Source organism: Oncorhynchus clarkii, chromosome 2 (genome assembly GCF_045791955.1).
Source record: "Oncorhynchus clarkii lewisi isolate Uvic-CL-2024 chromosome 2, UVic_Ocla_1.0, whole genome shotgun sequence".
Lineage (NCBI taxonomy): Eukaryota > Metazoa > Chordata > Actinopteri > Salmoniformes > Salmonidae > Oncorhynchus > Oncorhynchus clarkii.
This window is the reverse complement of record NC_092148.1, coordinates 12918629-12931154: the sequence shown is the minus strand read 5'-3', so window position 1 is coordinate 12931154 and position 12526 is coordinate 12918629. Positions and strand designations below refer to the sequence as shown.

Below are 12526 nucleotides of genomic sequence, written 5' to 3'. Positions count from 1 at the left end.
ACAACACATGACAACACAGCATGGTAGCAACAACACATGACAACAACATGGTAGCAACACCACATGACAACAACATGGTAGCAACAGCACATGACAACACAACATGGTAGCAGCACCACATGACAACACAACATGGTAGCAACAACACATGACAACAGCATGGTAGCAACAACACATGACAACACAGCATGGTAGCAACAACACATGACAACACAACATGGTAGCAGCACCACATGACAACACAACATGGTAGCAACAACACATGACAACAGCATGGTAGCAACAACACATGACAACACAGCATGGTAGCAACACAACATGATAGCAGCACAAAACAAGTTACAAACATTATTGGGCACAGACAACAGCACAAAGGGCAAGAAGGACTCTGTGTATAATTTCACCAGGATTACAATAGTTCACATGACTATGTTTTCATAAGTATACAAATATTTGACCGTTTTTTCCTCACTAATAACTTAGACTAATTCCAGTGTAACAGACCATAATGGGGATCCTAGATGTAATATAAAACAGTCCAGAACTTTGCCTGGCAACACTCTCCAGGTCAAGTATATTTTAACAACAGAACAAGAATACGTCATGATTATGTTTCCATGTATTGACCTGTCCCACATTTTAACCTTATCAGTGGTGGATCAATGTCCTTACACAGCAAATTACTTTACAGTACACTACAATATAGTACCTTACAATGTAGTACAGTACACTAGAGTATAGACCCGTACAGGGAATGTGACAACTAAGAATGAGGACTTGATCTAATCTCATTTAAATAAAACTAAACTACTTACGTAAATTAAAATCTACAAAAGTTGTAACAATATTACATGCTATCTCATATAAGATAACAACTTTAGTAATAAAAAATTGGATGTAATAAATGTATCACTAGTCACTTTAAACAATGCCACTTTATATAATGTTTACATACCTTACATTTCTCACCTCATACGTATATACTGTACTCTATACCATCTACTGCATCTTGCCTATGCCGTTCGGCCATCGCTCATCCATATATTTATATGTACATATTCTTACTCATTCTTTTACACTTGTGTGTATAAGGTAGTTGTTGTGAAATTGTTAGATTACTTGTTAGATATTACTGCATGGTCGGAACTAGAAGCACAAGCATTTCGCTACACTCACATTAACATCTTCTAACCATGTGTATGTGACCAATAAAATTGGATTTGACTTGATTTGTTATATGCTAGCATATAAGCATATTATTAGTTGGGGCTTAACAAGAAGCATTGTAGCTCACTGAATCCCAACTCTACTGAAAATGTCCTAACCATGCTACCTAACTCCTAACTCCTTACTACGTTTCCTTCGGAGATATTTCCTATGTTACTCCCTGTCACTCTGTCACTGGTTGGTGAACCTCAGCCAAAATGGCCACGGAGGTCCACATCGCATATTAAAACTGTCTTCTCCTCCTTTATCTCAGACATTCGGCTAGTCTCAGCAAGAAATGGAACAAAACCTTATGAGATGTATTTACTCTGTCACTGGTTGGTGAACCTCAGCCAAAATGTCCACTGAATGCCACATCACATTATAAAACCGTCCTCTCCTCATCTCAGATATCCTGGGTAGTCTCAGGTCACGTGTCTGATGTAGTGCCAACCCGGGTCAGTTAGCTCAGTTGGACCTGAGTTAGCGCTTTCACATTCAATTTGGGTCCAGGTCAAAGTGTCAAATCAGCAAGAAAATGAAGAAATATAGCAACTGATCTAGGAATAGATTGAGAGATGACAATGTGTAAGGCTGACAGGGCATAGCTGTGCAGTATGGAAACATCAATCAGATGGTTGACTTGGTAGTCCTCGTATCTGGTGGAAAATATTTTATTTGTTGGTGGAGATGGGAGAGTAAGTAATCATGTAGTTAGTTAAAATAACCCTTAACCTCAGAACACGGTTAGATGGTTTCATTTTCAAGAATGGTTACCATTCACCTCAGGTCTAACGGTTAAAGTTAGGACTGGGGGTAGGTAGGGGAATCTGATCCCAGATCACTGATTAGGAGCAACTTTTCTTCAAGCAGTAATATATAATGATTGATTTGATTTCTTACCCATCTTCTAGGTTTCTAGCTATATATCACAATTATATGATCAATGGATTGAAGTTAAATTGGAAACACAAAACAAGGAGCAATTTTTTGGTAATAATATAATAAAACAATGTAATAGAACACAATATGACATTACATGACACAAGAAATACTGCTTTACATAATATCAGAGGTAATTAATTTCATAAGTAATAGATTATACATTTGGCATATAGACAGCTCTAGCTGTATTTCTATGTAATAGATCTGATATTGATACTACAATAGCATGATACCATGTCATAAAATACATTTACCTTAAAATCACTACAGATTTAAGTCAGATTCAGTGTCATCTTACAGTATCTGTTCGCAATTAACTGCATCATCTTTAAATAACAGTACTGTTGTTTTGTATGCATTGCATCAACTAAATGTGTTATTTGACTTTTACCGCTAATCTGCCCATTCATCCCTGTATCACACAGATTTTCCTCTGAAAAATAAGCCATGAACTCAGGCTCTAGAGTATAGCACAGATGGAGAGTTATCTGTAGGTTGTGTATACTGATTGTTTGTGTTTAAATGGTGTGCTATTCTCTGTTTTGAAATTTGCTTTAGAAAAAGACTGTTAGACGGTGAGGGGAATGTGGGGGGAGCTACCCCCCCCCCCCCCCCCCCTCAGACAGAGAGGATAGAGAGAGACAGAGCTGCTCCCTTCAGACCAAGAGAAGAGGATAAAAATACAGAGAGCTGCCCCCCCTCAGATGGCAGTGAGGGTTGGGGGGGCGAGCTCAGGGTTAATGAAGGAGAAGCCCAGGAAGTCTTCCTGGTCAATGGCCGCCAGAACGTCAGGGTCAGAGGGTGTCAGCACGGACGGAGCCGCTGTGAAGAACTTGTCAAAGTTCTCCCCTTTCTTCCCACCCTGAGAGAGAGAGAGATTATTACACATAGAACACATATATACACATGAAAAAAAGGACTGAGAGAAAAATCAAACTCCTTCTTCCACACACACAGGCACACACATCCACACATGAATTATCTCTCTCCCTCTCCCTCTTTCTATTTCTCGCTCCCTCTCTCCTTCTCTCTCCCTCCTTCTCTCTCCATCATTCTCTCTCCCTCCTTCTCTCTCCCTCCTTCTCTCTCCATCATTCTCTCTCCCTCCTTCTCTCTCCATCCTTCTCTCCCCCTCCTTCTCTCTCCCTCCTTCTCTCTCCCTCAGGTGTACAGTAAAGCATGTCACGTGTGGTCCTTGTTCTCCTCAGCGTGTGACAGCTTCTCTGCTGGTTGATATGAATCTCATTTGGCTAATGGGCCTGGCCTCTGACCCCAGAGCACATTCTGACACCTCACTGCCCACTCAGCCATTGGCTGGCACGGCCACAGACTGACAAGTGACAGGCTAATGATGGCATAGATTTGCATACGAGACAAGGGGGCGTGACCCCGGGGCGAAAGGGTCATGACTGTTATGACACCCCTGTCTGTTCCAGAATGCTCAAGGTCTTTCTCTGAGAATGAGGGAGAAATTAGGAGATATATACTGTATACAGTATATAGTGATGAGGGAGTGGGAGAAAAACTGACACTTGAGAAAGGCTGCCGTAGGCAGACCTGACTCTCAAGAGAAGACTATGTGCTATGTGCACACTGCCCACAAAATGAGGTGGAAACTGAGCTGCACTTCCTAACCTCCTGCCCAATGTATGACCATATTACAGACACACATTTCCCTCAGATTACACAGATCCACAAAGAATTAGAAAACAAATCCAATTTTGAAAAACTCCCATATCTACTGGGTGAAATTCCACAGTGTGCCATCACAGCAGCAAGATTTGTGACCTGTTGCCACAAGAAAAGGGCAGCAGTGAAGAACAAACACCATTGTAAATACAACCCATATTTATGCTTATTTATTTTCCCGTTTGGGGAATATTAAGAGATAGAGAGAGACGTAGACAGAGACAGAGGTAGAGAGAGATAGAAAGAGAGAGAGAGCCAGACAGAGAAAGAGGTAGAGAGAGAGAGAGATAGAGAGAGAGAGAGAGAGACAGACAGACGTAGAAAGAGGTAGAGAGAGAGAGAGATAGAGAGAGAGAGACAGACAGACGTAGAACGAGGTAGAGAGAGAGATAGAAAGAGAGAGACAGACAGAGAAAGAGGTAGAGAGAGAGAAAGAGAGACAGACAGAGGAAGAGGTAGAGAGAGAGAGATAGAAAGAGAGAGACAGACAGACATAGAAAGAGGGAGAGAGAGATAGAAAGAGAGACAGACAGAGAAAGAGGTAGAGAGAGAGATAGAAAGAGAGAGAGAGACAGACAGAGAAAGAGGTAGAGAGAGAGATAGAAAGAGAGAGAGATACAGACAGAGAAAGAGGTAGAGAGAGAGAGATAGAAAGAGAGAGACAGACAGAGGAAGAGGTAGAGAGAGAGAGCTAGAAAGAGAGAGACAGACAGACATAGAAATAGGGAGAGAGAGAGATAGAAAGAGAGAGAGAGACAGACAAAGAAATAGGTAGAGAGAGAGAGATAGAAAGAGAGAGACAGACAGAGGAAGAGGTAGAGAGAGAGAGATAGAAAGAGAGAGACAGACAGACATAGAAAGAGGGAGAGAGAGAGATAGAAAGAGAGAGACAGACAGAGAAAGAGGTAGAGAGAGAGATAGAAAGAGAGAGACAGACAATCAGAGAAAGAGGTAGAGATAAAGAGATAGAAAGGGAGAGACAGACAGAGAAAGAGTAGTGAGAGAGAGAGAGAGAGATAGAAAGAGAGAGACAGACAGAGAAAGAGGTAGAGAGAGAGAGAGATAGAAAGAGAGAGACAGACAGACGTAGAAAGAGGTAGAGAGAGAGAGAGAGATAGAGAGAGAGAGACAGACAGACGTAGAACGAGGTAGAGAGAGAGATAGAAAGAGAGAGACAGACAGAGAAAGAGGTAGAGAGAGAGAAAGAGAGACAGACAGAGGAAGAGGTAGAGAGAGAGAGATAGAAAGAGAGAGACAGACAGACAGAGAAAGAGGTAGAGAGAGAGATAGAAAGAGAAAGAGAATAGAGGAGGAAGAGGAAGAGGTAGAGGTAGAGATAGATGTAGAGAGAGAATAGAGGAGGTAGAGGAAGAGGTAGAGGTTGAGAGAGAATACAGGTAGAGGAACAGGTAGAGGTAGAGAGAGAATAGAGGAGGTAGAGGTAGAGGTAGAGAGAGAATAGAGGAGGTAGAGGTGGAGGTAGAGAGAGAATAGAGGTAGAGGAAGAGGTAGATGTAGAGAGAGAATAGAGGAGGTAGAGGAAGAGGTAGAGAGAGAGAGAGATAGAGAGAGAGAGACAGACAGACGTAGAAAGAGGTAGAGAGAGAGAGAGATAGAGAGAGAGAGACAGACAGACGTAAAACGAGGTAGAGAGAGAGATAGAAAGAGAGAGACAGACAGAGAAAGAGGTAGAGAGAGAGAAAGAGAGACAGACAGAGGAAGAGGTAGAGAGAGAGAGATAGAAAGAGAGAGACAGACAGACATAGAAAGAGGGAGAGAGAGAGATAGAAAGAGAGACAGACAGAGAAAGAGGTAGAGAGAGAGATAAAAAGAGAGAGAGAGACAGACAGAGAAAGAGGTAGAGAGAGAGATAGAAAGAGAGAGAGAGACAGACAGAGAAAGAGGTAGAGAGAGAGAGATAGAAAGAGAGAGACAGACAGAGGAAGAGGTAGAGAGAGAGAGCTAGAAAGAGAGAGACAGACAGACATAGAAATAGGGAGAGAGAGAGATAGAAAGAGAGAGAGAGACAGACAAAGAAATAGGTAGAGAGAGAGAGATAGAAAGAGAGAGACAGACAGAGGAAGAGGTAGAGAGAGAGAGATAGAAAGAGAGAGACAGACAGACATAGAAAGAGGGAGAGAGAGAGATAGAAAGAGAGAGACAGACAGAGAAAGAGGTAGAGAGAGATAGATAGAAAGAGAGAGACAGACAATCAGAGAAAGAGGTAGAGATAAAGAGATAGAAAGGGAGAGACAGACAGAGAAAGAGTAGTGAGAGAGAGAGAGAGAGAGAGAGATAGAAAGAGAGAGACAGACAGAGAAAGAGGTAGAGAGAGAGAGAGATAGAAAGAGAGAGACAGACAGACGTAGAAAGAGGTAGAGAGAGAGAGAGAGATAGAGAGAGAGAGACAGACAGACGTAGAACGAGGTAGAGAGAGAGATAGAAAGAGAGAGACAGACAGAGAAAGAGGTAGAGAGAGAGAAAGAGAGACAGACAGAGGAAGAGGTAGAGAGAGAGAGATAGAAAGAGAGAGATAGACAGACAGAGAAAGAGGTAGAGAGAGAGAGAGATAGAAAGAGAAAGAGAATAGAGGAGGTAGAGGAAGAGGTAGAGGTAGAGATAGATGTAGAGAGAGAATAGAGGAGGTAGAGGAAGAGGTAGAGGTAGAGAGAGAATACAGGTAGAGGAACAGGTAGAGGTAGAGAGAGAATAGAGGAGGTAGAGGTAGAGGTAGAGAGAGAATAGACGAGGTAGAGGTGGAGGTAGAGAGAGAATAGAGGTAGAGGAAGAGGTAGATGTAGAGAGAGAATAGAGGAGGTAGAGGAAGAGGTAGAGGTAGAGAGAGAATAGAGGTAGAGGAAGAGGTAGAGGTAGAGAGAGAATAGAGGAGGTAGAGGAAGAGGTAGAGGTAGAGAGAGAATAGAGGAGGTAGAGGAAGAGGTAGAGGTAGAGCGAGAATAGAGTTAGATTTAGAGGTAGAGGTAGAGAGAGAATAGAGGAGGTAGAGGAAGAGGTAGAGGTAGAGAGAGAATAGAGGAGGTAGAGGAAGAGGTAGAGGTAGAGAGAGAATAGAGGTAAAGGAAGAGGTAGAGGTAGAGAGAATAGAGGAGGTAGAGGAAGAGGTAGATAGATAATAGAGGAGGTAGAGGAAGAGGTAGAGGTAGAGAGAGAATAGAGGAGGTAGAGGAAGAGGTAGAGGTAGAGAGAGAATAGAGGAGGTAGAGGGAGAGGTAGAGGTAGAGGTAGAGAGAGAATAGAGGAGGTAGAGGAAGAGGTAGAGGTAGAGAGAGAATAGAGGTAGAGGTAGAGGAATTGGTAGAGGTAGAGAGAGAATAGAGGAGGTAGAGGAAGAGGTAGACGTAGAAAGACAATAGAGGAGGTAGAGGTAGAGGAAGAGGTAGAGAGAATAGAGGAGGTAGAGGAAGAGGTAGAGACTAACAGTTCTGGGTTTGAAGGGAGGCTGTATCTCCATTCTCTCCAGTCGGTCCCAGTCCATCCAACGGAAGAAGGGATGCTCCCGTATCTCTTTCTCCCCCTCCTCCCCTCCGCCCAGTCGCTTCGCTGGGTGCTTGGTCAGGAGCTGGGCACAGTTTAGAGGAAGAAAGAAGACGAGTGTGAAAATGGAGGAAAAAGGAGAGAAGGAGAGATAGAAAAGAGGTCGAGAGCAATAGAACGATGGAACGTTGTCTTGAAATCTCATTCTTGCAGAGCTGCAAGGTTAGTATGCTGCACGTTCCACTATGTTGACTTAAAAATGACATGGTGAGATATACCTTCTTGACTGTTCCTGAGGGGACTAAGTGAATTGAATAGGATGTAGATTACCCCCTTGCAGATGGCGACGGCCTCACGGGACAGACTCTTGGGATAGGAGACACTCTGCTCCATGATGGACTGAAACAACTCCTCCTCATCAACACCATCAAAGGGAGGCTGGGAGGGGAGGACAGAGAGAGTTGAGGGGGGTGAGAGAGTATGGAGGGGAGAAGGAGGGAATGGGGAGGGAGAGAGGGAGGAAGGAAGGGAGGGGAGAGGAGGAAGGTAGAAAAAGAGGGAGGGAGGTGAGAGCAAGGTGGAGATAGAGAACTAGAAAACAAACCCGATTTTGACTAACTCATATCTACTGGGTGAAATAGCACAGTGTGCCATTACAGCAGCAAGATGTGTGAACTGTTGCCACAAGAAAAGGGCAACCAGTGAAGAATAAACACCATTGTAAATACAACCCATATTTATATTTATTTTCCCTTTTGTACTTTAACTATCTGCACATCATTACAACACTGTATATAGACATAATATTACATTTGAAATGTCTTTATTCTTTTGGAAATCTGTGAGTGTAATGTTTACTGTTAATTTCCGATTGTTTATTTCACTTTTGTTTATTATCTATTTCACATGCTTTGGCAATGTTTTCCATATGTTTTCCATGCCAATAAAGCCCCTTAAATAGAAAAATAAATTGAGAGAGAGAGAGGACATAGTTGTTTCTATTGTGTTGAAGCCATTGGTGCTAGATTCAGTGCTAGAAAGAATGGAGAAGTCAATTCATACCTGTCCAGCCAACATCTCATAGAGCAGCACCCCATACGACCACCAGTCAACTGCCTTACCATAGGACTGGTAGGCTACAATCTGACAGACAGGGAGGACAGGAGGGAGGACAGGAGGGAGGACAGGATTACACAGAGGGTCAGGAAACGTTGTACATCTGTGGATACACTATATACACTATGTGTGTTTGTGAGGAAGAGAGAGAGACAGAGAGACAGACAGACAGACAGACAGGTGTGTGTATAGTCAATAATTAAGAGATGACACCAAGACAACGATTCCCTCTCTGGCTCTGGGGAAATATATTGTATCTCTGACCACAATGACAGATGCAGGAAAATCAATAGAGATTTTACATTAGATAATCAATCCCCTACTGGTTTAACTATGAGGTTAATGATACCACAATGACACACACACCAATCGCCAGTCACACTGTCTCTCACACACCAATCACCAATCACACTCTCTCACACACCAATCACACTGTCTCTCACACACCAATCACCAATCACACTCTCTCACACACCAATCACCAGTCACACTGTCTCAGACACACCAATCACCAATCAAACTCTCTCTCACACACCAATCACACTGTCTCTCGCACACCAATCACCAATCACACTCTCTCACACACCAATCACACTGTCTCTCACACACCAATCACCAATCACACTCTCTCACACACCAATCACACTGTCTCTCACACACCAATCACCAATCACACTCTCTCACACACCAATCACACTGTCTCTCACACACCAATCACCAATCATACTGTCTCTCACACACCAATCACCAATCACACTCTCTCACACACCAATCACACTGTCTCTCACACACCAATCACCAATCATACTGTCTCTCACATGCCAATCACCAATCACACTGTCTTTCACACACCAATCACACTCTCTCACACACCAATCACCAATCACACTCTCTCACACACCAATCACACTGTCTCTCACACACCAATCACCAATCATACTGTCTCTCACACGACAATCACCAATCACACTGTCTCTCACACACCAATCACCAATCACAAATCACACTGTCTCTCACACACCAATCACCAATCACAAATCACACTGTCTCTCACATGCCAATCACCAGTCACACTGTCTCTCACACACCAATCACCAATCACACTCTCTCACACACCAATCACCAATCACACTCTCTCACACACCAATCACCAATCATACTGTCTCTCACACGCCAATCACCAATCACATTGTCTCTCACACGCTAATCCCCAATCACATTGTCTCTCACACGCCAATCAACAATCACATTGTCTCTCACACGCCAATCACCAATCACACTGTCTCTCACACTCCAATCACCAATCACATTGTCTCTCACACGCTAATCACCAATCATACTGTCTCTCACACGCTAATCACCAATCACATTGTCTCTCACACTCCAATCCCCAATCACACTGTCTCTCACACGCCAATCACCAATCACATTGTCTCTCACACGCTAATCACCAATCATACTGTCTCTCACACTCCAATCACCAATCACATTGTCTCTCACATGCCAATCACCAATCACATTGTCGCTCACACGCCAATCACACTGTCTCTCGCACGCCAATCACACTGTCTCTCACACGCTAATCACCAATCACACTGTCTCTCACACGCTAATCACCAATCACATTGTCTCTCACACGCTAATTACCAATCACATCGTCTCTCACACTCCAATCACCAATCACATTGTCTCTCACATGCTAATCCCCAATCACATTATCTCTCACACGCCAATCACCAATCACACTGTCTCTCACACGCCAATCACCAATCACATTGTCTCTCACACGCTAATCCCCAATCATACTGTCTCTCACACGCCAATCACCAATCACACTGTCTCTCACACGCTAATCACCAATCACATTGTCTCTCACACGCTAATCACAATCACATTGTCTCTCACACGCCAATCACCAATCACACTGTCTCTCACACGCCAATCACACTGTCTCTCACATGCCAATCACCAATCACAATGTCTCTCACACGCTAATCACCTATCATGCTGTCTCTCACACGCTAATCACCAATCACATTGTCTCTCACACTCCAATCCCCAATCACATTGTCTCTCACACGCCAATCACCAATCACACTGTCTCTCACACGCCAATCACCAATCACATTGTCTCTCACTCGCTAATCACCAATCATACTGTCTCTCACACGCTAATCACCAATCACACTGTCTCTCACACGCCAATCACCAATCACATTGTCTCTCACACGCCAATCACCAATCACATTGTCTCTCACACGCTAATCACCAATCACATTGTCGCTCACACGCCAATCACACCGTCTCTCACACGCCAATCACACTGTCTCTCACACGCTAATCACCAATCATACTGTCTCTCACACGCTAATCACCAATCACACTGTCTCTCACACGCCAATCACACTGTCTCTCACACGCTAATCACCAATCATACTGTCTCTCACACGCTAATCACCAATCACATTGTCTCTCACACGCTAATCACCAATCACACTGTCTCTCATACGCCAATCACACTGTCTCTCACACGCCAATCACCAATCACACTGTGTCTCACACGCTAATCACCAATCATACTGTCTCTCACACGCTAATCACCAATCATATTGTCTCTCACACTCCAATCACCAATCACACTGTCTCTCACACGCCAATCACACTGTCTCTCACACTCCAATCACCAATCACATTGTCTCTCACACGCTAATCACCAATCATACTGTCTCTCACACTCCAATCACCAATCACATTGTCTCTCACATGCCAATCACCAATCACATTGTCGCTCACACGCCAATCACACTGTCTCTCGCACGCCAATCACACTGTCTCTCACACGCTAATCACCAATCACACTGTCTCTCACACGCTAATCACCAATCACATCGTCTCTCACATGCCAATCACCAATCACACTGTCTCTCATACGCCAATCACACTGTCTCTCACACGCCAATCACCAATCACATTGTCTCTCACATGCTAATCCCCAATCACATTATCTCTCACACGCCAATCACCAATCACACTGTCTCTCACACGCCAATCACCAATCACATTGTCTCTCACACGCTAATCCCCAATCATACTGTCTCTCACACGCCAATCACCAATCACACTGTCTCTCACACGCTAATCACCAATCACATTGTCTCTCACACGCTAATCACAATCACATTGTCTCTCACACGCCAATCACCAATCACACTGTCTCTCACACGCCAATCACACTGTCTCTCACATGCCAATCACCAATCACAATGTCTCTCACACGCTAATCACCTATCATGCTGTCTCTCACACGCTAATCACCAATCACATTGTCTCTCACACTCCAATCCCCAATCACATTGTCTCTCACACGCCAATCACCAATCACACTGTCTCTCACACGCCAATCACCAATCACATTGTCTCTCACACGCTAATCACCAATCAAACTGTCTCTCACACGCTAATCACCAATCACACTGTCTCTCACACGCCAATCACCAATCACATTGTCTCTCACACGCCAATCACCAATCACATTGTCTCTCACACGCTAATCACCAATCACATTGTCGCTCACACGCCAATCACACCGTCTCTCACACGCCAATCACACTGTCTCTCACACGCTAATCACTAATCATACTGTCTCTCACACGCTAATCACCAATCACACTGTCTCTCACACGCCAATCACACTGTCTCTCACACGCTAATCACCAATCATACTGTCTCTCACACGCTAATCACCAATCACATTGTCTCTCACACGCTAATCACCAATCACACTGTCTCTCATACGCCAATCACACTGTCTCTCACACGCCAATCACCAATCACACTGTGTCTCACACGCTAATCACCAATCATACTGTCTCTCACACGCTAATCACCAATCACATTGTCTCTCACACTCCAATCACCAATCACACTGTCTCTCACACGCCAATCACACTGTCTCTCACACTCCAATCACCAATCACATTGTCTCTCACACGCTAATCACCAATCATACTGTCTCTCACACGCTAATCACCAATCACATTGTCTCTCACACTCCAATCCCCAATCACACTGTCTC

The 12526-nt window shown here is 43.8% G+C and overlaps 1 protein-coding gene across 1 annotated transcript in view; it reads right to left on the bottom strand.

Moving 5' to 3' along the window:
- Positions 1–2192: 2192 nt before the first annotated feature.
- The window catches only part of LOC139379508 (protein kinase C alpha type-like), a 64032-nt gene continuing 53698 nt past the window's right edge, over positions 2193–12526 (bottom strand). Inside the window, exons 13-16 of the mRNA XM_071122327.1 lie at positions 8398–8478; positions 7666–7773; positions 7280–7420; positions 2193–3013 (exon numbers count right to left, since the gene is read on the bottom strand). Coding sequence (XP_070978428.1) covers positions 2852–3013; positions 7280–7420; positions 7666–7773; positions 8398–8478 — 492 coding nt within the window. The 3' untranslated portion in view covers positions 2193–2851. The remainder of the gene's footprint in view (positions 3014–7279; positions 7421–7665; positions 7774–8397; positions 8479–12526) is intronic.